At 45.9% G+C, this 27,516-nt stretch overlaps 2 protein-coding genes across 2 annotated transcripts in view; both read left to right on the top strand.

The window, feature by feature from the left end:
* The first annotated feature begins 1,632 nt into the window (after positions 1 to 1,632).
* mfsd6l (major facilitator superfamily domain containing 6-like) lies at positions 1,633 to 7,398 on the top strand. The gene is made up of 2 exons (XM_084328963.1): positions 1,633 to 1,765; positions 2,766 to 7,398. Exon 2 carries the CDS (start codon positions 2,823 to 2,825, stop codon positions 4,647 to 4,649), a length of 1,827 nt encoding a protein of 608 aa, XP_084185089.1. The 5' UTR covers positions 1,633 to 1,765; positions 2,766 to 2,822; the 3' UTR covers positions 4,650 to 7,398.
* A 1,861-nt stretch (positions 7,399 to 9,259) lies between these two features.
* The window catches only part of LOC311240273 (bMERB domain-containing protein 1), a gene marked incomplete at its 5' end in the record, with an annotated part of 84,067 nt that continues 65,810 nt past the window's right edge, over positions 9,260 to 27,516 (top strand). The window contains one exon of the mRNA XM_084328831.1: positions 9,260 to 9,344. Coding sequence (XP_084184957.1) covers positions 9,260 to 9,344 — 85 coding nt within the window. The remainder of the gene's footprint in view (positions 9,345 to 27,516) is intronic.

Here is a 27,516-nt window from a genome sequence, read left to right as displayed (position 1 = left end):
AGTGGTTGCCGATACGGCTGTGGGGGTGCTAGAGACATGATCGAATAGACGTTTATGCGCCTCGCTCTCCTGAACACGGCGTGACCCATAACTAATCGATCAGAACTAAATCGGCAGAGAAAAAGCCCATTTTAAAGCACCTATTCCGCATGGACATGCGCAGAGTGCCCATGGAGTCTGGACGACGCGAGATGACGCTCGAATGAATGTGGACTGTTCCATCAGAGGGGGGAGCTTCGATGGTCATGTAAGTGGCTACAGACCGCTGCACTCAATGAGGTAATTGTAGATGTCGCCATAAGACGCGTCTGGCCATTTAGTGGGATCATTTCTTCATTATCCTGTTCGGCTGAAAGGCTGAAAGGACATTGGCCACCGAAGCTCCCCCCTCTGATAGAACAGTCCACATTCATTCGAGCGTCATCTCGCGTCGTCCAGACTCCATGGGCACTCTGCGCATGTCCATGCGGAATAGGTGCTTTAAAATGGGCTTTTTCTCTGCCGATTTAGTTCTGATCGATTAGTTATGGGTCACGCCGTGTTCAGGAGAGCGAGGCGCATAAACGTCTATTCGATCATGTCTCTAGCATCCCCACAGCCGTATCGGCAACCACTTCCATCACGGCTCTCGTCCACATCCATTCATTTGACCCCCCCGCAATCTCCTCCCTGATTTCAATGTAACGCGGAAGTGTAGTGGTCTATACAGGGGAAGGAAAAGGGGTCCTCAGGGATAGAGCTGGCCATGCTATTGCCTGATTTAATTAGGTTTATGAAAAGGTCTGACAGAGTTGACATAAACTGAGGACACAACTTTGATAGGTAGATTTCTATGGACAATATTATTTGAGTTTCATGGCATGCATTGTTTTATACATGTATAACCCTTATCTTTGATTTGATATGTATGTTTTCACAAGTGGAGAGGTCTTTCAAGCTTTTTTGGGCTGGTCAATAATGTGACCCCTTGCTGAGGACAAGATAATTAACATGGGAGCTTCTAACCACAGATTATACATTTAAACAAATATCCCCCAAAAAACAAATATATGTGCTAAAACATAACATCAGTATACACAATACCTTTAGATGTAACTTTGTGAGTATGTCAATCATTATGAATTTCTTAATTTTTTATATAAATTTGACTTTTCTATGTAGGACATGTTTTGTCCCAACTCTCAAGAATCAGTGATATATATATATATATATATATATATATACATACACATGCTATATACATCATTATTGTACATGCTATCATACAGAGTTATATGGGTTATAGGCATAATGCATAAATAGGTATAGAAAAGATTATGCAGGTGTATTCAAACATATATATATATATATATATGCGGTAAATACAAAATATATAAATAGGCCATATACATTGTTGTACATGCTACATGCGAGTTAGACTATGGGTAGACTATATAGTATAAGGTAGGTAGTTAAGATTATTATGATTACAGTGGCAGCTGAGGGAAAACAACTGTTCCTGGGTCTGTTTGATACCATGATATTGACATGTAGCCTGAATCTTACCTGTGATGATGTGGACAGAGGTTGGGCTGCATGGAGGACACCCACCCACCCTCTGGGGGCGCTATAGACGTGATTATTATTCGCAAAGTGTAAACGGCGTCACCGCCACAGTCCACAGTTCCGAAGGCGACAGGTGCTGTTCGAGTCGAGACTAGAGGACTGTGGAAACATGACTGATAAGCAAACATTAAAAACCACTGGTTTGGCGCACGTCAAGAAGGTAAACACTAGTTCCTTGTTTTGTTTCCCTGCTGTGATCTGTGTGTGTGACGTGGACTTAGTGGGGTTTTAGAAGCTACAGTAGGTGAGAGAGACAGGTGCGTATCATGCGACCCGACAGGTGTTATGGATGTTGCTGCTTATTATTAAATATAGAAATGTGTAGTTCCCCTTCTCTAAGACACAACATTTGTGCGGACCTTTTGCATGTCCTGTACTTTTGCTACTTTCGCTTCGAAGTGACTGACGTCTTTTTCACCTCCATCTTAGAAAGTATTGCTCTTCCAGGAAGTTCATAAATAATTCTCTATGTTGTTAGAAACAAATGCAATTCCAGCAAGTTTATTTGTAGTTTTATTGCTAATAATATACCCAACCTCCTCCAATGTACAGTTTCTACGTCAAATGTATATCTTTTTCTGGACACTTTTTGTATCACAAACTACTGTATGCAAATCTGGTATGTCATAAATGTATAGATGCAGCAGTACTGTCTATCTGTATGTCATATATGTTACAATTAATTGAAAATGGGGGACTCTGATGTAAACAAGACGAAAGTCTTTCTCTGGTCTGCATCCCCTTAACAATTGTATGTATTGAGCTGTACTGTACTGTACCCATTCTGCAATCTGTTAATACACTTTTTCAATCAATCAATCAATCAATCAACGTTTATTTTTATGAATGGATGTGTAAACTAGTACACTCATCAATACCACGTTCTTTTCTTTAGATGCTTTGAGCTTAGTAACATTACATTGGCTTCTCTGTCTGTCTCTCTCTCTCTCTCTCTCTCTCTCTCTCTCTCTCTCTCTCTCCTCTCCTCCTCTCTCTCTCTCTCTCTCCTCTCTCTCTCTCTCCTCTCTCTCTCTCTCTCTCTCTCTCTCCTCTCTCTCTCTCTCTCTCTCTCTCTCTCTCTCTCTCTCTCTCTCTCTCTCTCTCTCTCTCTCTCTCTCTCTCTCTCTCTCTCTCTCCCTCTCCCTCTCCCTCTCCCCCAGGTCGTCCATGCAAGAAGACTCATTTGAACAGTGAGTTTACTCTCTGGACCGGCAGTCATGATGAGGGGGAATAAACGGATCGACATCAAGGGCGCCCTCGCTCTGGCCGGTGCCTTCCACTTCCTGTGCTGCTGTGGGCGCGCCTGCGCCCTGCCCTTCCTCACCTTGTACTTCAGACAGCTGGGCCTGAGCCCCGCCATGACGGGCGTCGTCATGGGCACCAAGCACCTCGTCTCGCTCCTCTGGCGCCCTCTGGCCACCCTGCTGTCCAAGCACTACGACCGGAGGAGGCTGGCGATAACGGGCTCCCTCGTTTGTTCGGTGGCGGCCGCCCTGGCGCTGGTCCTCATCCCCTCCGCGAGCGTGGAGATGGAGGCGGGCCGCTGCAACGCGTCCGACCCGGGCGCCGCTGCCGTGAGCGGACTCGGACCCGCCCTGCTGGTGCCAACTCTCCCGACGCATTCTGTCTCGCGATCTAATGACATTTCGACCGTCGGCGACGCCACGAAACCTCCTCCTCCCGTTTTGACGAGCGCATCGTCACTTCCCAGCACGCCGCGCCAGGAAGTGCTCGTCGATGAGACTTCTCACCCGCAGCTCTCTCAAACCATCGCACCTGACGCGGTCAACGACAGCGCGGGAGAACCCACCGTATATCCACTCGACGTCCCCTCGTCCGCGGAGGCGAGGCGTCCCGGGAGGTCCCTGGTGAAGGCCGAGGCAGGAGAGCGGCAGCAGAGGAAGGCGGAAGACGAGGCACGTCTCCAGTTCCTGGGCAGCCTGAAGGTGATGGACGTCCAACACCAGCTCTTCTTCCTGCTCCTCATCGTCGTGTCGCTGTGGGAGGCTCTGTCCGCCCCTCTGGAATGGACCGCGGACGACGGCCTCTACGAGTACCTGGATTTCGTCGACGCCACCGACCGCTACGGCGGCAGCACCCGGGTGTGGGGACTCCTGGGGGGCGCCTGCGGGGTCGGAGGGGCGGGGTTACTGGTGAGTCACCTGAGCTGTCGCCTTGGGGGCGGGGGCGGCGGCGGCGGCATCCCCAGGAGCGCCGTGCACTTCTTCTGCTACGCCGGCCTGATGGCTCTGGCCGTGCCTCTGGCCGCCCGCCTGCCCCTCTACCTGAACAAGAAGCAGGACCGGGCCAACGGGCTCCTCAAAGCCGCACGGCTGGTGCGCGGGAACCCCCGGGCGCTCCTCTGCGCCGTCACCACCTTCCTGGTGGGCGCGGCGGGCTCGGCCGTGGAGAACTTCCTCCTCTGGCAGATGCAGGACCACGGCAGCGGGGAGCTGCACGCCGGGGCGTCCCTGGCCCTGGGCCTGCTCTCCCAGGCGGCCTTCCCCCTGCTGGCCGGCAGGCTGTCCAAGGTGCTCAGCCCGGGCAGGGTGCTGGTGCTGGCGGCGGCGAGCCTCGCTCTGCAGTGCCTCTACTACTCCTTCCTCTGGGCGCCGTGGGCCGCGCTCCCCGCCCAGCTGTTGAGCTGCCTCAGCGGCGGCGCCCTCTGGTGGGCGGTGCGGGCGCAGTGCCAGGACGTGGCCACACCGGGGGCCGAGCGGAGCGTGAGGCGGGTCTACCGGGGCCTGACCCTGGACCTCGGGCTGGGCCTGGGCAGCTTCTCCGGGGGGTTCGTGGTGCAGAGGTTCGGCGCGGCCTGGCTCTTCAGGGGCACGGCGGTGGGCCTGGCGCTGTGGTGCCTGTGTCTGGCGCTGCTCCAGTGGAAGGCGCCTCGCCAGCGGAGGGTCAACTACTCGCGGCTCCTGGCGGCCGACGCCCGCAGCGAGGCCAGCGACTCGGAGTCCGAGCAGGAGAGAGACTGGCTGGATAAAGCCTTGGAAGACGACGACAGGCGCAATAACAACGGAGGGAGGATGAACCACTGAGACCAACCGCACATTATTATACTATAAACTGACTCGTAACAATATGAGGCAAATCTTTGAATGAACGAATTGAAAGAATAACGTTCAACGGTGCACACCGGTGTCCTGAAGAGAGCGACGGGCATTGGAATGTTTCTGCGGGACGGATCCCACTGACGGTTATGGACGTGTCACTCTTAATTCTGCCGGTCTCGTTAGTTCCTGATGTAGAGGAGCGTATGCACTAGGGGTGTAACGGTACACAAAAACCCTCGGTTCGGTACGTACCTCGGTTTTGAAGTCACGGTTCGGTACGGGTTTTCGGTACAGTGGGGGAAAGTTTAAGTTTATTTATTTGGCTTTCCATGTTCCACTCAGGGGTGATGCAGTACCTGTTAAGTAGCGCTGTCAATGAATATTCTATATTCAAATGAATAGTCGACTTGTTAAAAATATATATATATTAGATTGTGGGCCTGAATGCGCTGCATGACGGACAGGAGACACGCAACGTCATTGAACTGAATACAACAACAACCGCGGCCACCACCCCTCAGGGTAAAAACGTTATTGAATAGAGAAAGAAGCGTCATGCAGGTCCCTAATGGTAAATACTATTTCCTGTTTCATGCCAAGGAAAATATATCACTTCATGTTTATCACACCTTGTTTGGAGGTGCGTTGCTGTGTATGAATGTCCGTTCTATATGCCGTGCAAACTATCATTAATTTGATCTCCGAGAGACAGCCCCTTCTCAGTGCCTTAGGAATTATGACAAACCTGCCACATTAGAATAAGCCATCAAGACATCTGCATGGAGAATAAGGAAGCAGGATTACTAGGGATGGGTTGAGGAAAGGTGACGGCTTAGCCACCCGTGACAATAGACTGAATCCTCTCTGGGAGGTTTGTGTGTACACATGGTGTGGTGCATACTACGTAAGTAACGAGCCACCCCGCGCCACCCGGGCGGCCACCCTATTTATACGGGTTATCCCGGTTCCACCAAAACAACACATGCCAACGCGGACTTGAGCGGCGACAATCAAGGTTTTTATTGACATTCCGAGTGCTGGGCAATAGAGCTTAACGCTCCACGCCTGTTTGTGTGTATCTGCTGTGAGTGCAGCACGTTCCCACGCGAGACAAACCTCTGCGATCAGGCAGCTAGTTGTGTGTGTAGGACTGTTGCTGTGCAACGATGCAGACTATTTATGAGAAAGTGTTTTGAGAATGTGTTTGAGAATGTGTTTGAGTAAGTGTTTGAGAATGTATTTGCCTAACCTGCATTTCATTCTGAGCTCGGCCGACCTCACTGTGGTCCAGTGACCTGTTTTGACTGTTCTGAACCAGACCTCGGCCTCTAGCGCCTCAGGCAAACATTTATCCTTTTTTTTAAATGGATGAATGTTTTTCCCGAAACATTCCAGTCAGACTGGTGTGAAATAGATGTTTGATGGAAAACGCTCCTTACTTTATCTTTATTACGGATCCCCATTAGTCATCACCGCAGCAACTACTAGTCTTCCTGGGGTCCACACACAACAAAACAGTACATACATACATAACATTATAGTAGCATACATTTAAAAATATATTCCAATATTCCTACATATAAAAATTATTCCAAATAGCATTACAGTACACACACAGAGTATCGGATCACAGAAAATACAATAAAAGGGATTAAACTCTCAGACAGTCATATCTTTACAGTGTAAACTACAGTATCTGTGTTTTTCTTTAATGTAAACTAATTTCTTTTTCTCTCAATGCTCTTTTCAAATTATTTTTAAAACTTATCTTACTGGTTATCTGAGTAAGATGTACTGGCAGTTTATTCCAATATGACATACGAGTCAACACCATATCCTGTATCTACCTATTATTGACATTATCTGCTTAGTTTCCGCCAGTCTTAAAAGTCATTCTCTTGTTCACCGGAGGAGTGTAAACAGTGCGGGCCTCTCCTGTGTCAACAGTGTTCCAGAGCAGCAGGCCTGTTCTCCTGGGTCGCTGCACGACACGGTGGCAGCAGATCACCTGGAAGCTGCCTTCTGGCCTGTGGCTAATAATAAATAATGTGACTCTGCTGTGCTGCTCATGTGAAAACTAGTGGCCAGTTACCGCGATAAGGGGCTATCGGGGGGGGCGTGGGACGTGTTTGTTTTACACGAGTCGACCCAAAGGTCTCTAGTACCAGATGTCATCTTGCGCTGTACGTACTAGTAGGGGATGCACCCATCCGACTTTTTCCAGTCCTGATGATACCAATAACTGGGCTTTGGGGTATCGGCCGATACCGATCCCATTTGTTCAATTAATAATAAACTGTATGCCTCACTGTGTGGAAGAGACTGGGATCATTATTTTTGTGCAAGGCGACATCAGGCTTGACTTAAAACATTACTTTCCTAACTTAGTGAAACTAAATGTAACAAGTTAACCCATAGATATAAATGTACTGAATTGTTATTTATTATTATATAATATTCTTAATATTCTATATAAAATCTAGCTATTTTAGTCCTATCGGGGCCGATATCCGATATCAATAATCGGATCGGTGCGTCCCTGGTTGTACGCCTTCAGGTGGCGGTTAACAGCTGTGTGAAACCACTGAGATCACGTTCAGATTGCCTACTTTTCCACCATACTCTTTTGTAGTCTTGTCAAACTGAATATTGTGTGGAGCTAGTCGTAGAGGAAATTAATGAATTACTTGTATGTATATAGCACCCTTCACAGCACGACAACTGTACAAGCAAAACTGTACATTGGAATATTGACAAGACCATACTTTTTACTGTACATTGGGGGGGGGGGGGGGGTTGTGTTAGGACATTTACAGGGGCCAGTTTCGAATTGCAGTCTCCCGTAGGTGTTCTTTGAGAGTTTTTGAAAGTGGGTAGTGATTCACATTCCTTTACAGCTTTGGGTAGGGCGTTCCACATTGATGTGGCATAATTGCAAAACGCGTTTAGTCCCTTGTTTGAGCCGAATCTGGGTTTAACATGATTTGTGGAGCTTCCTCTGGTGTAGTGATCGTGGTATTCACTGACCTTTGGGAAGTATTTTGACATGTACATGGGTACTTTGGTCGTGTAGTGTATCTTGTAGACCAGGCCCATTGCAAGTTGCTGTACTCTGTCGTCTACTCTAAGCCATCCTAGGTTGTCAAAGTGGGCAGGGGTGAGGTGGGTTCTAAGAGTCAGGTCAAGCAGTAGTCTGACTGGCTTGTTTTGAGATGTTTGTAATTTGGTTTTTAGTGCCTTTGAGGTGCTTTGGTACCATGAGGTGCAAGCATAGTCGTAGTACCCTTGAATGAGCCAGGGTGCAGGCTGCGTGGTCCCTGGACATCTGGCTGCCGTCTTGCTGTATGAAATCTACTGATCCCCGGCATTTCATTAACGACTCAACTCAAATAACGGGCGATGAAAAATTAAAGGGGAGTATGTACCACCCATTTTTAAAGAGTGTTTTTCCTGCGAGTATTCAGTCAGTATTGTGAACATGATGCACCACTTTCTCCCTAAAGCCAACGATCGGAACCCTTCAGTCGGTGATGCAATATGAAATCTGAGGCTGTTCCATGAATGGGCCTCTGATTGTATGAGGTTTGTAAATGCCTGTGTGCTCTTAAACACAATACTTTTTTTTCTATCTTCTATGTCACTGCTAAGTCTGAACCAGAATTAAAACCTCATTTGGATGTAAAAGTTTCTTAATTTTTTCATCAGAAATTCACTCATACCCAACAAAGCACATAGTAATCAACTCCACTTACCTGTCGGACATCTAGCCATCAATTCAACATTAGTTTTAGAGGTCCTAAACTCTGGAACACTCATTGAAGTCAAAAACCTCCTTATCTGTCTTTAGAAAGCAACCAAAAGGCAATTTAATTTCACCATGAATCATCCATTTATTAAGTTAGTCCTGTTTAACAGTGTTACCAATATGGCTGGTTCTTTTTCTTCATTATATATTTTTCATATGTTATTCTCCTTTGCTTTCTTGTACTTTTTTTTCTTGTTATTGGCTCTTGTTGATGTGTTTATCTATCCTTGTCTATCTTAAATTTTTCGTTATAGTGTGTTTGCCTTACAGTATGTCTCTGATCTTGTTTTGTGTTCTTGACCATGTCTACATGTATTACGTTCATATTTGATTATGGACATTGATGGGACAGGAGTGAAACTTTACACAAGCCCTTTGGGCTTCGTTCCCTCCTAGCACTGTTTTAAAATAATGTGCTAAATAAATAAATAAACTAAAAACTAAAATGTTAAGTAACGAGTCACAGCGTAGATTACTACTGATGTTGTTGCCTTTTGATGGGTGGAGACAGAGTAGACACCAGGTGCGGCTCCTTGGTGTTGACACAAGGTGGCGCCCTGGAGCCAGCAGGGATCAGCTGGTCACATGCGCTGTCCTTGGTGCTGAAATCCTCCCTCCGGGCGCCACGCCGCACACACTTCGGCTGCACATCGGTTTGTTTGCAGCATTCCTCGCGCTATCAACGCCTTACGATGATGATTCCACGTTGTTGTCCTCTCGTCACGTATTGTCAGGACAAGACTCTGTAGCTGCTCAGTGTATATATCAAAAGACTTTAACCGAAGAAGACATGGAGAAGGAGCGTAATAAACCCTCCCAGCAGTATGGTTCTTTAGAACGGACCAAAGTGGACGGACCACCTCCGGCTGAGGCGGGTAAGTTCTGATGCGTCGGTGCAAACAAGTGTACTTGAAAAAAATATAGGCTGTTGTACTTTAAACCGCTATAGTACTCATTTGTATTTTGTAGTCCGTTTAATCACCTGTATTGTATATCGCTGTTGCACTTTGCTGTTACATTTGCACTCTGGTTGGATTCCAAACTTATTTTCTTATTTTACCATGTGCTGTGTGTATAATGACAATACATTTGAATCTAATCTAATCTAGTATTTGATCAAATGCAGCGTAGGTTAGTTTACAAATTATGGTTAAGTTTTGATCAATCAAATACAATTATGTCCCTTGGCCACTTGACATGTTTAAGTGTAAAGACGAGATATACAGGCTACAGTGATCCTCGCTCAGTCTGAACATAAAGTTAAAGTTATCCGTCAGAGGTAAATGTTAACTAGTGTACATACTTCAGAAAGTTGTTGATTTATTTATTTTTTTACCCAGGGACAGTGCATTAATCAACATCTTCAGTTTACACATCAATGTAAATGTGCCAGAATTAGCTGATGAGTTTTTATCATAGTCCCTGCCTAACATGTATGTCTTTATGGTCATCCCTGTTAAGGTTAGTGTCAAGTGGTGTGTACAGTTATCTCTACCCAGCTTTAGTAGATGATGGATCTGTTTTTGCTTTTCCAATAATGTTTATTGTTTAGCTATTGTCATATTAACTTGTAATGAGTCCATATCTACATCTGTCTGTACATACCTGCATAATAGCCCTTGTTACATATATGTAGATACTATATATCTGTACATCTGTTGGCCAGTATATGACTTACTACCATAGTGTCTTTATACCTGTATCACTGTACATAATAATACTAGTTCAAATTTGTTTATTATTTGTCACAATAAAATACAGAATATTTTACGATGAAATGCTTGTTTCTGTATGAGCCCCTGAGAGGGTGCTTCATACAGTAAAAAAAAAAAAAAAAAAGTAAGTAAAGGAATGTTCAATATACATACAATATACAATACAGAGTAAAATGGGTACCAGTGAGGTACACAACTTAGGGTAAGGTGCAAATGAGGTACAACAATGTACATAGATCTGATTAGCACTATTATTCAGTAGGCTAGTACTGTACATTGTATATTACTGTTCCATTTTACTGATACGTTTGCATTCTGGTCGGATGCTGTACTGTACTTGTGCAGCACAACGGTTGTGCTGTATAATGACAATTAATTCATTCAAAACTTTATTTATTCTCGAAAATACCCTCATTTTCAATGTCGTAGAGACTTACAGACATCTCAATGCATAATTTCTTTACAATATAATAATAAATATTAATAACTATCTATAGCACCTTCCACACACGGACCGCAGCCCAAAGTGGCCCACAGCAATTAGTATAAAATTAACATGGGCATAAAATTAGCACACAGTTGACAGAATAACAAACAATGCATAAATTGCAGAGGTATAAAAGACAATAAACGTAGTGCAACGTAAACGTGCAGACATAAGATTAGGCATAAAATAAGTACAATGTTGCACGAAGGCCCCTTAATTGGCTGATATCAATCCCTGTCTCCTGAGCCGTTCAGTCATTGTGTAGTGTGATGTGTGCCGGGTGCCAGTGTATGGTAGTCATTGTGTAGTGTGATGTGTGCCGGGTGCCAGTGTATGGTAGTCATTGTGTAGTGTGATGTGTGCCGGGTGCCAGTGTATGGTAGTCATTGTGTAGTGTGATGTGTGCCGGGTGCCAGTGTATGGTAGTCATTGTGTAGTGTGATGTGTGCCGGGTGCCAGTGTATGGTAGTCATTGTGTAGTGTGATGTGTGCCGGGTGCCAGTGTATGGTAGTCATTGTGTAGTGTGATGTGTGCCGGGTGCCAGTGTATGGTAGTCATTGTGTAGTGTGATGTGTGCCGGGTGCCAGTGTATGGTAGTCATTGTGTCGCGTGATGTGTGCCCGGTGCCAGTGTATGGTAGTCATTGTGTAGTGTGATGTGTGCCGGGTGCCAGTGTATGGCAGCCATTGAGCCTGCGTAGCCCAAGGTTGGGTGCTACCAGTGGTGGTGAAGGAGGCTATTTCCACCCTACATTGTAAAGCGCTTTGAGTGTCTAGAAAAGCGCTATATAAATGCAATTAATTATTATTATTATTATTATGTGAACCCCCCGAAACAGCCAGTTCCCCAATACATTTGAATCTAATCTAATAGAGATAAAGGTTTACAAACAAACAGCGACATTGAACAGTAACATGGAGCCAGTTGATTCAGTGAGCCCTCTCTGGAGAACAAGTGATGGTGACAGAAATGTATTTGTCCACATCTTCAATCAACGTCTGTAAATGCAGCTATGGTTACATACAGTTGGTTGGTATGATTAATATAGTTATATTCGCTTACAATTTTATATGTTTATTTTTGCATATTAATAATAATACACATGATTGTATTTCATATGGGTTTAAACTGTATATAGATAATATAAGTGGCGCATGATTTCTTTTTGCTTGTGTGGTTGTTTGGTTTCGCGAGACTTGGTCCCACTTGATGTCTGGGTGGCCTAAATTCTTATCCCAACCCATGTTTGCTTCCGCATTCGCGTTTTTGCGCTCTGATTGGCCACTGACGTTTCTGGTCGCGCCTATCGTGTGACGGCAAGTTCTTTCGCCGGTTAAGCTTAGGCATTCTTTCGAAGTTGGTTAAGGTTAGAGTTTGTCTTAGAGCAGGGCGATATCGTGTGACGGCAAGTTCTTTCGCCGGTTAAGCTTAGGCACTCTTTCGAAGTTGGTTAAGGTTAGAGTGTGGATCGTAGGCGTTAGGTAGTTTGCTGCTGGTCGAGGCGGAAATGGTCACATCACGTGATTGGGCGCACATGTCACATGACCAGAAACGTCAGTGGCCAATCAGATCGCAAACATGCAAAATGGGATAAGAATGGGATAAGAATAGAGGCGTCTGGGTGACGTGTTTCCGCCTGCTCGCTTTGAGTGCCGACATGACTTGATGGATGGCTGTATTGACTTTGCGGTCAATTCTAGCAAGAAAGATAGTTGTCTAACAAGACAATCTAACAAGACAAAGACGAAAGACACAACACCAGAACTTATCGATGTTCTCTTATACTGGCACGCAGGCCAATAAGGTATTTATTTCTATGGATGATGATTTTCGTTATATGTTGACGGTTGATGTTTAGCTACGTTTTTTTGATGTGCTTTCAATTGCTAATTGCATCATTTGTATGTATTGTGTACAGATTGTACGGTTTGGATGGAGATTGGACAAGCTTCATTAAAATCAGTTCAAGAACTCTACTTGTGTACTGCGTCGTGCCCGGAGGATGGCACAACGTTCATCGTAGTGATGAGGACACCTGTGCTGTATGTGATCACTTTCTGTGTGGCACAAAGGCAATGATCATATATCCCTTCACAATGTTTTAGATTAGATTCCAATGTGTTGCCGTCATACATCACAACAAGTACAGTACAACGAAAAGAAGTTTGGCATCCAACCAGAGTGCAAATGTAACCGTAAAGTGCAATAGTGATATACAATGTATACAGGTGATTAAACTGGATATAAAATATATAAATTAGTACTAAATGGTAAATGGCTGCATTTATATAGCGCTTTTATCCAAAGTGCTTTACAATGTTCCTCACATTTTTACCCATTCACTCACACATTCACACACCGATGGCGGAGGCAACCATGCAAGGAGCCAACCTGAAGCAATTAGGGAGCAATTAGGGGTTAAGTGTCTTGCTCAAGGACACTTCGACATGCTGCCCGGGAGAAGCGGGAATTGAACCGGGAACCTCCGGATTACCAGACGACTGCTCTACCTCCTGAGCCACTGTCGCCCCTACTGAATGATATTGCTAATCAGATGTATGTACAGAGTTGTAGTATTAATATGTACAGGTATATGAAGACACTATGGTAGTAAAGTCATACTGGCGAGCAGCGTGCGTGACACAATGAATCCTTGCAGTCATTCTGTTCCCACATCATCACTAGTGAGGAACAGAAATAAGAGGTGTGAAATTGAGAAATAAAGCAGTGAGACGGTCTCGTATTTAAATGAGAACCTTGGCGAAGAGGCATAGAGCGTGAGTTCATAGTGTATTATAAACATCTTAGTGATGATGTTCTGAGTTCATACTAGTTGTAACTGAGGGGTACAATTCCCTGACTGTATTGATAAGTATGGTATCATTAAACCACTACCGTCTTATGTACATTCCTACTGGCCATACAGTACACAGGTATCTAATGATGAACACTTCCCCACAATGAATCGGTTCCACACAAAGCTGTATTTAAGTATTTATTAGCAGCAAAGGGTACATAATATACTTTACTTTACTTCACTTTGAATGCGCTTATAAGGCAAAGGAATGTGCGTAGGCAAATCAATAACGAATGTCCATTCTCATATTACGCAGGAGGTAATCATACAACCTGAATCTTAGGGAATTATATCTATGGTACACTAGTAATATAGCGGGAGATACTGGAAGGGTCCCCCCGGTTGTAAGCCAGCAAGGGTAGAGGATCTGTCGGTAGTAGAGTCTGGGTCAACTATGATAAGGAGACTCCGAGTACAGGAGACGGTGCAATAAGATCTTGATCCACAGACGAATACAGCTGTTCTCCGTAGCATGTAGCTCCACATGGAAGAAAGCTAGCCTGCCTCTGACTTCTGAGAGGCGGGCTCGACGTGGCTCCTCACAGGGTAAATCCCACACACTTGTGGGTGTCGGCGATTCTCCGCTCCATTAATTACAGGACCAAAGGCAAATATAATCCAGCCGAAAAGGGCTATGCAGTCGTCGGTAGGTTATCCAGTGTACATAATCCACACGATCCTCGTCTAGGGCCCCTCGGGTGAAAGCGCCATGATAAGCAGCCCAGCCTGGATAAGCACTCTAGCTGATACGAGGAAACGTTGGTGATGCTGGTCACTGTAGAACTTTAGCCGCACGATACACTATACACAAATAGACTATTACTGACTTAATAGAATAGGTCGAACTCGACGGTACAGCGTTAAACTCTGACACTTCAGTTATTAATTCGCACGCGGTCTCGATGCTCTATTTGGGGCCAAACAGGCCATACTGCACCGCACGTCGTATCGTGGGTGAGGCTTCAACTTATTGGGTAACTCTCTAAGTGCTTCTGTATTCACCTGCGCCGTATTTATACGCTTAGATGAATAAACTAGCACCAGCTTTATTCCTGTCTCATATCCTTACGCAGTACCGTTCATGTCCAGGCATGTCCCCGGCGGTGACTTTGAACCTGACTTTGGAGGCATGGCCTTGGCGCCTGTGGACCGCTGTCCAATAGGAGAATGAAATATTATGGTCTGTACTAGGCTAAAGGGATATTCCGTGTATATGTACAAGGAATATACAAGGGATATCAAACAATATACAAATATTATGCAATATATATCAATCAATAAATATATATATTCGGTTTAATCTGATCCTTTGTAACAGCCGCCTCCTAATTAGTCCCACCTAATTAGCTAAGCAGAGACAGATTAACCGCACTGTCCACTACTCAATGTCTGTTGTGAGGGTAGGGCAGTTCACAAAGTCATGGGGTCATGGTCGTCATCAATAGTATCGGGGAGCCTTGGCAACTCTATTAGCCTCGCCACGGGTCGGGTGTAGATCCGCCCTTGGACGAGCACTTCGGCCGCTCTGACCTTTCCGTCGGCACCGGTGATCACTTTGCTTACGCGGCCAGCCGGCCACATAGCTCGGGGTAGTGACTGGTCGATAATCATGACGACTGTTCCTTCTGTCAAATTGTCTCTCTCTTTCACCCATTTCTGGCGGGTCTGTAGAGACGGTAGATAGTGGAGTAGGAAGCTGTTCCAAAACTTGTCAGCCAATACTTGACTGTACCTCCACATTCTTCGGCCGTTCGCTTCTTCAGGCCTGTACACTGTCTGTGGTAGCGCGGGGTCCAGCCGCGCCATCAAGAGTGTGTTGGGGGTGACTGGGTCGACATCTGCTACATCACTTGAGACGTAACCGAGGGGCTTTGAGTTCAATACTCCCTCGATCTCCGTGAGGACTGTCATTAGGACTTCTTCCGCCACGGTCTGGGCCCCAAGCACGGCGTACAGGGCTGTCTTTATTGAACGTACTTCTCGTTCCCAAGTTCCACCGAAGTGAGGTGCATTCGGGGGATTAAACTGGAAATCAATCTGGGATGGAGCGAGGTGGGTCTTAAGTTCTGGGCCCAGAGCTTGGAAGCTCTCTCTCAGCTCTCTTTCTCCGCCTTTGAAGTTTGTCCCGTGATCAGACAATAATATAGACGGTTTGCCTTTCCGCGATGTGAATCTTCGGAAGGCCATAAGGAATGAGTCTGTGCTCATGGTTGGAAGGAGTTCTATATGCATCGCTCGGGTGGTCATGCATTTGAATACAATACCCCACCGCTTCTCGGTCCCTCTTCCTTTCTTTACATACAGCGGGCCGAAACAGTCCATACCGGTGGAGTGAAAAGGCTTGTCGCCGAGTCGGAGGCGACAGGGAGGTAGGTCAGCCATCCGGGGTATACTGGGCTGCGCTCGCCATTTACGACAGTCTAGACAAGTCCGCTGGAAACGCCGTACTGCTTCTCTCCCTTGCAGTATCCAATAACGACGTCTGATCTCCGCGAAGACTCTCTCTGCCCCGGCATGATGCACATCCTCGTCGTATTTCTTTATGATCAGCTCTGTGACCTTGTGTCGGCTGTTTAAGACTATCGGGTACTTGACGTCATCCGGTAAGTCTGGAGCTCTCCGCAGACGACCACCCACTCTGATGAGACCATGGGCGTCGCTCTCGGGGGCTAGGTGGAGCAATCTGCTGTCTGATGGGACGGGCTTTGTTCCCTGTATACAGTCTAGCTCATCGGGAAACGAGTCTCTCTGGGCTCGTTGTAGGAGAAGAAGTTCTGCTTCTTCGTAGTTAGCTGTAGTAATGTCAGTAGTGAGCTGAACCTCTGGGTGGTGCCACAGGAATGTCTTTAGCTGCGCACTCTCAAGGGTGAGGCAATCGTCTATGTCGGGGTCTGTGGAGACGAGTGTGGTCAATCCACAGAACATAGATTTCTTGTTCTCTGCCTCCTCTTTACTCGCTTCCCGTGGGGTGGGTGTAGGCCACTCTTCTTCCGGGAGCTTGAGGAACTCTGGCCCGTCACTGTATAGATTGTGACGGGTGAGGTCATCCAGGGACATTCCCCGGGTGATGACGTCAGCTGGGTTGTGTTTTGTGTCCACATACCTCCAGCTTGCTGCTTCTGTTAAATCTTGGATCTCTGTGACTCTGACTCCCACGAAGACCTTGTATCTACACGAATCAGACCGGATCCATGTGAGTACTGTCGTGGAGTCTGACCACAAGATTGTTCTTTGTACCGGGATGGTGAGTTCACGTTGGATTAACGTGGCGAGTTGCGCTCCTGCTAGGGCTGCGCAGAGCTCTAGACGCGGGATAGATTGTTGCTTGCGTGGGGCTATTCTTGAGCGAGCCAGGATGAAAGCAGTATGTATTTCTCCTCCCTCCTCTCAGGCACGCAAGTAGGCCACCGAACCGTAGGCTACTTCGGAGGCGTCGCTGAAGACGTGCAGGTTCATCTGGCACGTCTCCGGCCTCACTGTGGGTGGGAAGTAGCTGCGGCGTATGTTGATACCTGGGAGTGAGCTGAGTTCTGTCTCCCACTCTCTCCATCTGGAGGCAAGGTGTTCGGGTATGGGGTCGTCCCAGCCCTGGTCCTTGTCCCATAACGCTCTTACAATCATCTTTGCCCTGGTGGTGTAAGGTAGAATACATCCCAACGGGTCATATTGTCTGGCGAGTGTTCTGTATACACTCCGTCTTGTGGTCGGTAGTGCAGTCGACCTTCCCTGCTCCTTGGTCAGGGGTGTGTGTTTATAATGGAGCGAGTCTGTTTTGAAGCGCCAGACTAGTCCTAATGTCATTTCTTGGGCTTCTCCTGGGATGGTCGCCATCCAGGTCTCGCTGCTTGCTGCCTTGTCCTCGGGGGAGAGGCTGCGCAATACTTGCGGGTCGCTGCTGGCCCACTGCCTGAGATCAAAGCCGCCTTTGATCAGGGAGGCGCGGAGCTTGAGTAGAAGGGCCTCGGCTTCTTCTGGCGTCGAGACGCTTTGCAGACAGTTGTCCACGTAGAAACTATTTCCTACACTTTGTCGGACCTCTTCATCAGCTGCTGGGTCCTCTGCGACGTGTTTTTGCAGTGCAAACGTAGCACAGCATGGGCTGCATGTGGTTCCGAAAGGGAGGACTTCCCATTGATAGATGGCTGGTTGCTCATCCGCGATCCTCTCTCTCCATAGGAACCGCAGCAGGGGCTTGTCCTCCTCCACTAGTCTCACCTGCAGGAACATCCCTTTGATGTCGCCGCTGATGGCCACCTTGTCTTGGCGGAAACGTAGTAACACGCCTAGTAGAGAGGGGCCGAGTGTTGGGCCGGGCAAGAGCTCTTTATTCAGATTTTGTGATCCGATCTGGTAGCTGCAGTTGAACACAATACGATCCTTGCCGTTGTGGTGGACTTTGTGGTGCGGCACGTACCATGATTCGGTCGTCTGATCGGCCTCTTTAATGTCAATTTTCTTTATGTGTCCCGCTGTGATTAGCTTGTCAATCTCAGCGCGGTACACAGTCTCTTGAGCGGGGTCTCTGGCTAGGCGCCGCTCTGTGTTCAATAGATACCGCTCCGTCGCTTCTTTTGGGGCGTGGAAGGTAGGCATACCCTCTCGCCTCAGGAGTGGAGTTGCGTATCTCATCACTCCGTTGACTTTGACTCTCTTTGTCCCCTGCTCGAGGAGGGCTATAGCGTAAATGTCTTCCTTGGAACGAATGTCTTTCTTTTCGTTCTCTAGTGTCCATAGCCTCTCGACATGCTGTAGGAGGGTGGTGTCTTCTTCTGTCACTCTGGAGTGGAAGCAGCTAGTGGCTGCTGTTCGGTTAAGAGACCTAGCGAGGGGGCCTTGTAGTGTCCATCCTAGGCGGGTCTCGACTGCTGCAGGACAGCCTCTGGGCCCTGTGTGGACCCGGTCCATCGGGACGATGAGGTCTGCATGGTCGGAGCCTATCAGCAGGGTCGGGGTGGCACAGTCTATGAGCGGTATAGGTAGTTGACGCAGGTGCACATATTTATCCATCAGCTTGGCGATGGGGTAGGTGTACTGCGACAGGCCTATGTCTTGGCTGGTGAAAGCGTTAGTGATTCTATACCGTCTCTCTGGCTGCCCGCTTGCTGCGATAGTGAAGGAGACATTCTCGCCCTTTATCGTCTTTAGATCTCTTCTTATTGTCCGAATCGTCATCTGGTCTTCGCTCCCCCGCAGCCCCAGCTGGGCCGCAGCGGACGCGAGGAGAAGGGTCTTCTCTGACCCGTCGTCAAGGACGGCGTAAGTGTCCATGACCTTGTCTTGGTAACTCAATGTTACGCGGACCACCTTTAAGAGCACCCGGGCGCCCCCGCTGCTGGCGGGGTCCATGTACATAACACTTGCCTTTGTGCTGCTTGAGGGTGCAGGCTTTCTTCTGTTACTGTCGTGTAGGACGTCTAAGTGGGCTCCGTCACACCGACTACACCTCTTCTTTAAGCGGCAATCGGCTGCCATGTGACTGCGCGCACATCGGTAACAGCGTCGGTTGGACTTTATCCATTGACTCACCTCGTCGGCGGTCATCTTCTTGAATGTGTCACATTGTGACAGCCAGTGTTCCTTTTCGCAGTACGGGCACACCATCTTCCACTTCTCTTTCATCAAGGGGGTACTGTGGTTCTTGCTGCTCGGTACTGATTCTGATTGGTGCATGACGGTCACCAATCTGCGGCCATCATTTGCTCTCCTAGGTCCCTCTCTGGAGCTTGGTGTGCTCCGCATGAACGTATCCAACCGTAGGCTGTTGACTTCTCTCGCCAGGAAGTCGGCTAGGTCTAGGAGGGATGGCTCGGGACCGTTAGGATCACGGTGGTCTCTTTGCCGCCTGAAGCGCTCTTGTCGGGCGGGCGGAAGCTTCTCTAAAATCCTCTCGACATTAGAGTTCGCGTACAGTTCGTGCATACCCTTTTCCTTTTGCGCCCCCAGCATCCCTACCAGGGATTGTACCTTGATAGACAGGTCATCTAGTGAGCGATTGTCTGTGGCTGGGGGTAGGCGGTCAATATGCCTTATCTCTTGTATTACGTAGTCCCATATGCGTCCATATCTTTGGTCGAGTGCTGCTAGAGCCGCGGTGTATGGGGTAGTAGAGGTGGCATATGCCAGCGCTATATTGTGCGCTCGGGGCACCTTGAGGTGCTTTAGTAGGATAGCATATTTGTACGGTTCATCAGCTACATCGGACATCATTGTCTCTAAGCACATTCGTAGCTCTGTGTATTGTGCTCTGTTCTCGTGTGTGAAGTCCGGGAACGTCGGTGTGCCAATGTACGATGCCATGGATGGCTGGCACATCGGTGAGCGTTGGAAGAGAGGCCTCCTAGGCGAGTCTCCTCTTACGTGTCTTGGTGGGCTGGTACCTGCTGGGTACCATGGCCCGCGTACCCAGGTGCTGTTCCTCGGGGCTGGTCGTGCGTCAAGCTCACCCGTGAATTGAGTCGGGGGTCTGTAGCGCAGAGCCGCGGGGGTAAAGCCTGGGCTGTACTGGACCTCCTGGTCCTGTGGAGTACTGTGCTGCTGTTGGGCTTGACTCTCCTCCTCTCCCTCTTCTTCTTCCTCTGGCAGGTCATCTAGATCCTGTCAATCAATAACGAATGTCCATTCTCATATTACGCAGGAGGTAATCATACAATCTGAATCTTAGGGAATTATATCTATGGTACACTAGTAATATAGCGGGAGATACTGGAAGGGTCCCCCCGGTTGTAAGCCAGCAAGGGTAGAGGATCTGTCGGTAGTAGAGTCTGGGTCAACGATGATAAGGAGACTCCGAGTACAGGAGACGGTGCAATAAGATCTTGATCCACAGACGAATACAGCTGTTCTCCGTAGCATGTAGCTCCACATGGAAGAAAGCTAGCCTGCCTCTGACTTCTGAGAGGCGGGCTCGACATGGCTCCTCACAGGGTAAATCCCACACACTTGTGGGTGTCGGCGATTCTCCGCTCCATTAATTACAGGACCAAAGGCAAATATAATCCAGCCGAAAAGGGCTATGCAGTCGTCGGTAGGTTATCCAGTGTACATAATCCACACGATCCTCGTCTAGGGCCCCTCGGGTGAAAGCGCCATGATAAGCAGCCCAGCCTGGATAAGCACTCTAGCTGATACGAGGAAACGTTGGTGATGCTGGTCACTGTAGAACTTTAGCCGCACGATACACTATACACAAATAGACTATTACTGACTTAATAGAATAGGTTGAACTCGACGGTACAGCGTTAAACTCTGACACTTCAGTTATTAATTCGCACGCGGTCTCGATGCTCTATTTGGGGCCAAACAGGCCATACTGCACCGCACGTCGTATCGTGGGTGAGGCTTCAACTTATTGGGTAACTCTCTAAGTGCTTCTGTATTCACCTGCGCCGTATTTATACGCTTAGATGAATAAACTAGTACCAGCTTTATTCCTGTCTCATATCCTTACGCAGTACCGTTCATGTCCAGGCATGTCCCCGGCGGTGACTTTGAACCTGACTTTGGAGGCATGGCCTTGGCGCCTGTGGACCGCTGTCCAATAGGAGAATGAAATATTATGGTCTGTACTAGGCTAAAGGGATATTCCGTGTATATGTACAAGGAATATACAAGGGATATCAAACGATATACAAATATTATGCAATATATATCAATCAATAAATATATATATTCGGTTTAATCTGATCCTTTGTAACACTAGTGTATTATAAACATCTTAGTGATGATGTTCTGAGTTCATACAGTGTATTATAAACATCTTAGTGTTGATGATGTGAGTTCATAGTGTATTATAAACATCTTAGTGTTGATGCTGTGAGTTCATAGTGTATTATAAACATCTTAGTGTTGATGCTGTGAGTTCATAGTGTATTATAAACATCTTAGTGTTGATGCTGTGAGTTCATAGTGTATTATAAACATCTTAGTGTTGATGCTGTGAGTTCATAGTGTATTATAAACATATTAGTGTTGATGCTGTGAGTTCATAGTGTATTATAAACATCTTCGTGTTGATGCTGTGAGTTCATAGTGTATTATAAACATCTTAGTGTTGATGCTGTGAGTTCATAGTGTATTATAAACATCTTAGTGATGATGCTGTGAGTTCATAGTGTATTATAAACATCTTAGTGTTGATGATGTGTGTTCATAGTGTATTATAAACATCTTAGTGTTGATGATGTGAGTTCATAGTGTATTATAAACATCTTAGTGTTGATGATGTGAGTTCATAGTGTATTATAAACATCTTAGTGTTGATGCTGTGAGTTCATAGTGTATTATAAACATCTTAGTGTTGATGATGTGTGTTCATAGTGTATTATAAACATCTTCGTGTTGATGCTGTGAGTTCATAGTGTATTATAAACATCTTAGTGTTGATGCTGTGAGTTCATAGTGTATTATAAACATCTTAGTGTTGATGATGTGAGTTCATAGTGTATTATAAACATCGTAGTGTTGATGCTGTGAGTTCATAGTGTATTATAAACATCTTAGTGTTGATGATGTGAGTTCATAGTGTATTATAAACATCTTAGTGTTGATGATGTGAGTTCATAGTGTATTATAAACATCTTAGTGATGCTGATGTGAGTTCATAGTGTATTATAAACATCTTAGTGATGCTGTGTGTTCATAGTATATTATAAACATCTTAGTGTTGATGATGTGAGTTCATAGTATATTATAAACATCTTAGTGTTGATGATGTGTGTTCATAGTGTATTATAAACATCTTAGTGTTGATGATGTGAGTTCATAGTGTATTATAAACATCTTAGTGTTGATGATGTGAGTTCATAGTGTATTATAAACATCTTAGTGTTGATGCTGTGAGTTCATAGTGTATTATAAACATCTTAGTGTTGATGCTGTGAGTTCATAGTGTATTATAAACATCTTAGTGTTGATGCTGTGAGTTCATAGTGTATTATAAACATCTTAGTGTTGATGCTGTGAGTTCATAGTGTATTATAAACATCTTAGTGTTGATGATGTGAGTTCATAGTGTATTATAAACATCTTAGTGTTGATGCTGTGAGTTCATAGTATATTATAAACATATTAGTGTTGATGCTGTGAGTTCATAGTGTATTATAAACATCTTAGTGTTGATGCTGTGAGTTCATAGTGTATTATAAACATCTTAGTGTTGATGCTGTGAGTTCATAGTGTATTATAAACATCTTAGTGTTGATGCTGTGAGTTCATAGTGTATTATAAACATCTTAGTGTTGATAATGTGAGTTCATAGTGTATTATAAACATCTTAGTGTTGATGCTGTGAGTTCATAGTGTATTATAAACATCTTAGTGTTGATGCTGTGAGTTCATAGTGTATTATAAACATCTTAGTGTTGATGCTGTGAGTTCATAGTGTATTATAAACATCTTAGTGTTGATAATGTGAGTTCATAGTGTATTATAAACATCTTAGTGTTGATAATGTGAGTTCATAGTGTATTATAAACATCTTAGTGTTGATGCTGTGAGTTCATAGTGTATTATAAACATCTTAGTGTTGATGCTGTGTGTTCATAGTGTATTATAAACATCTTAGTGTTGATGCTGTGAGTTCATAGTGTATTATAAACATCTTAGTGTTGATAATGTGAGTTCATAGTGTATTATAAACATCTTAGTGTTGATGCTGTGAGTTCATAGTGTATTATAAACATCTTAGTGTTGATGCTGTGAGTTCATAGTGTATTATAAACATCGTAGTGTTGATGATGTGAGTTCATAGTGTATTATAAACATCTTAGTGATGATGATGTGAGTTCATAGTGTATTATAAACATCGTAGTGTTGATGATGTGAGTTCATAGTGTATTATAAACATCTTAGTGTTGATAATGTGAGTTCATAGTGTATTATAAACATCTTAGTGTTGATGCTGTGAGTTCATAGTGTATTATAAACATCTTAGTGTTGATGCTGTGAGTTCATAGTGTATTATAAACATCTTAGTGATGATGATGTGAGTTCATAGTGTATTATAAACATCTTAGTGTTGATGCTGTGAGTTCATAGTGTATTATAAACATCTTAGTGTTGATGCTGTGAGTTCATAGTGTATTATAAACATCTTAGTGTTGATGATGTGAGTTCATAGTGTATTATAAACATCTTAGTGTTGATGCTGTGAGTTCATAGTGTATTATAAACATCTTAGTGATGATGCTGTGAGTTCATAGTGTATTATAAACATCTTAGTGTTGATGCTGTGAGTTCATAGTGTATTATAAACATCTTAGTGATGATGCTGTGAGTTCATAGTGTATTATAAACATCTTAGTGTTGATGCTGTGAGTTCATAGTGTATTATAAACATCTTAGTGTTGATGATGTGAGTTCATAGTGTATTATAAACATCTTAGTGTTGATGCTGTGAGTTCATAGTGTATTATAAACATCTTAGTGTTGATGATGTGAGTTCATAGTGTATTATAAACATCTTAGTGTTGATGCTGTGAGTTCATAGTGTATTATAAACATCTTAGTGTTGATGCTGTGAGTTCATAGTGTATTATAAACATCTTCGTGTTGATGCTGTGAGTTCATAGTGTATTATAAACATCTTAGTGTTGATGCTGTGAGTTCATAGTGTATTATAAACATCTTAGTGTTGATGCTGTGAGTTCATAGTGTATTATAAACATCTTAGTGTTGATGATGTGAGTTCATAGTGTATTATAAACATCTTAGTGTTGATGCTGTGAGTTCATAGTGTATTATAAACATCTTAGTGTTGATGCTGTGAGTTCATAGTGTATTATAAACATCTTAGTGTTGATGATGTGAGTTCATAGTGTATTATAAACATCTTAGTGTTGATGATGTGAGTTCATAGTGTATTATAAACATCTTAGTGTTGATGATGTGAGTTCATAGTGTATTATAAACATCTTAGTGTTGATGATGTGAGTTCATAGTGTATTATAAACATCTTAGTGTTGATGATGTGAGTTCATAGTGTATTATAAACATCTTAGTGTTGATGATGTGAGTTCATAGTGTATTATAAACATCTTAGTGTTGATGCTGTGAGTTCATAGTGTATTATAAACATCTTAGTGTTGATGATGTGAGTTCATAGTGTATTATAAACATCACTGTCGCGCAGATTCGGTTGAGCAGCAAGTAAACTAGTCTTTAATCCTTTCACTACCACACTACCGAAGGTTAACCCTTTACTATCACTATCTGATAGTAAAGGGTTAACCGTCTGTAGTGTGGTAGTGAAAGGGTTAACCCTTTGTCGTGTGGCAGTGAAAGGGTTAACCTTCTGTGTATTGTCGCAGTGAACGGGTTAACCGTTTGGCAGTGCGGCAGTGAGAGGGTTAAACATCACTGCCGTGGAGATTCGGGCGAGCGACAAGCAGAGACGAGTCTTTAAAATGACACCTGAAGTCTGGCGATGGGCGACAACAGCCCAGCTTTGCTTGGAGGCAGAAGAGAGAAGAGAAGGGAAGAATCATCACAGGGAACCAGAGTTCCGGCTTCACGCTTTTTTACGTTTAATGAAGTGAAACGCTTCCTCCCTTCGGTCTCTGTAGCCGCCGCTCTCTGATTGGCTGCGCGGCGAGGCTGCGGAGGATCAGTGGAGGTCTGCTCAGACGTCTCCGTGAGTCACTGTGGCTGTAGTGAGACGTCGCCCCCGTCTGACTACACCTCCACACCTACGCCTCACGTCTTCGTAGTAACGCCCCGCCTTTCTTCTCTTACCCCGTCATGAAAACGAATGGTATTCCGCTCCACTGTGACACAAAGATGAATGAAACTGAGATTTCCACATGGAGGTTGAGCTCTTTGAACCGAGGGATTTACAAACACGATACACACCAAGGCAATGGTCACCGTTGACTATTATATTCACACGGCGTCCATTTTGCTCTTATTATGTAATGCTCAGGTTGGGATTCCTTTCCACCCTGTTCCCACCATGACGTAAGAGCAAAATGGTTGCCATGTGAATATGGACAATGGTCAAGCATATAGGCAGACGGGGGAACTTTGAAAACAAATAATCATTATTTTCCATTTCCAGGCTAATAGGTCGAAAGGAATCCCAACCTGAGCCTGACATAGGAGCGGAATGTGCTCAGGTGTACGACAGGAACATATAGGCATGCAGCCAGTGTTGTGGTGCAGCAGACGTGAGTCAAGCAGGCAGAGTGACATCAAAAGTCAAGAGGGATTCTGGGAACAATGTCTCCTTTGGAGGATGAAGGCACACAAGCCTGTGTGTGTGTGTGTGTGTGTGCGTGTGTGTGTGTGTGTGTGTGTGTGTGTGTGTGTGTGGTGTGTGTGTGTGTGTGTGTGTGTGTGTGTGTGTGTGTGTGTGTGTGTGTGTGTGTGTGTGTGTGTGTGTGTGTGTGTGTGTGTGTGTGTGTGTGTGTGTGTGTGGTAGTGAAAGGGACGTCTGTTGTTTAGGGCATGTTGTACAAGACCGGTATTTGTCACGCAGCTCAAAGTACTGTCTATTATTGTTTTGAAGTGTACACAATCTCACTCGTCTGTAGAGACCTAAACAGGGACACGTACAAACAACAGCTTCTGGCTTTTAGAACATTCCAGAAGAAAACACACACCCCTGAAAGGGTTAAGAGTTGAGCGAGAGGAGGAGCCTGATTGGGTGGAGTTCTCTCCTGGCACTGTCTGGTTCATTACGCCTTACTGCCTCTCTGATCAGAATGAATGTGACAGCCGTGAGGATGGTGGTGATCCTAAGAGGTCACACATCAACACTCCTACCCGCTCAGAGAGCTGGGTGCATGGGGCTGGGTGCATGGGGCTGGGTGCATGGGGCTGGGTGCATGGGGCTGGGTGCATGGGGCTGGGTACATGGGGCTGGGTACATGGGGCTGGGTACTGGGTGCATGGGGCTGGGTGCATGGGGCTGGGTACATGGGGCTGGGTGCATGGGGCTGGGTACATGGGGCTGGGTGCATGGGGCTGGGTACATGGGGTTGGGTACATGGGGGTGGGTGCATGGGGCTGGGTACATGGGGCTGGGTACATGGGGCTGGGTGCATGGGGCTGGGTACATGGTGCTGGGTACAGGGGCTGGGTACATGGGGCTGGGTACATGGGGCTGGGTACATGGGGCTGGGTACATGGTGCTGGGTACAGGGGCTGGGTACATGGGGCTGGGTACATGGGGCTGGGTACATGGGGCTGGGTACATGGGGCTGGGTACATGGTGCTGGGTGCATGGGGCTGGGTACATGGGGCTGGGTACATGGGGCTGGGTACATGGGGCTGGGTACATGGGGCTGGGTGCATGGGGCTGGGTACATGGGGCTGGGTGCATGGGGCTGGGTACATGGGGCTGGGTGCATGGGGCTGGGTACATGGGGCTGGGTGCATGGGGCTGGGTACATGGGGCTGGGTGCATGGGGCTGGGTACATGGGGCTGGGTACATGGGGCTGGGTGCATGGGGCTGGGTGCATGGGGCTGGGTGCATGGGGCTGGGTGCATGGGGCTGGGTGCATGGGGCTGGGTACATGGGGCTGGGTACATGGGGCTGGGTGCATGGGGGTGTCATGTGACCAGGCAGTATATCGTCGGAGTCCCTAAGACCACGTTCACACTGCCGGCCTTACTGCTCAACTCTGATTCATTGCTCAGATCAGACTTTTTGTTTGGCCGTTTCACATCATCTTTCTTTTTAAATACCAAGATCTCATTACAGTGTGAACTGGTCACGCCCCTGAACTGACCCGCATTGCGTGAATGGACAATAGTGATGATGGACGTAAACAACATGGAGGACATTGAATACGTACATGTGTCATTAATTCTGACATCATGACATGTTGACATGTTGACACGACTGAGCTCGCATTGCAAAACATTCGACCTGTATCTGATTTAGGACCACCATTATGAAAGTGAGCCCAAATCAGAATTGAAAAGATCAGATTCCATGTTCCATTCGTGCTGTTCGCTGTTTGTTGTGAAGAAGGGTTACATTAGATA

This window comes from Notolepis coatsorum (genome assembly GCF_963971535.1).
Source record: "Notolepis coatsorum genome assembly, chromosome: 14".
Lineage (NCBI taxonomy): Eukaryota > Metazoa > Chordata > Actinopteri > Aulopiformes > Paralepididae > Notolepis > Notolepis coatsorum.
Note: the sequence above shows the minus strand (reverse complement) of the source record. Positions and strands in the feature narration are given on the sequence as shown.

What these genes read in the sequence shown, in the direction of transcription:
- mfsd6l (XM_084328963.1), top strand. Translation starts at nt 2,823, where the DNA reads ATGATGAGGGGGAATAAACGGATCGACATCAAGGGCGCCCTCGCTCTG.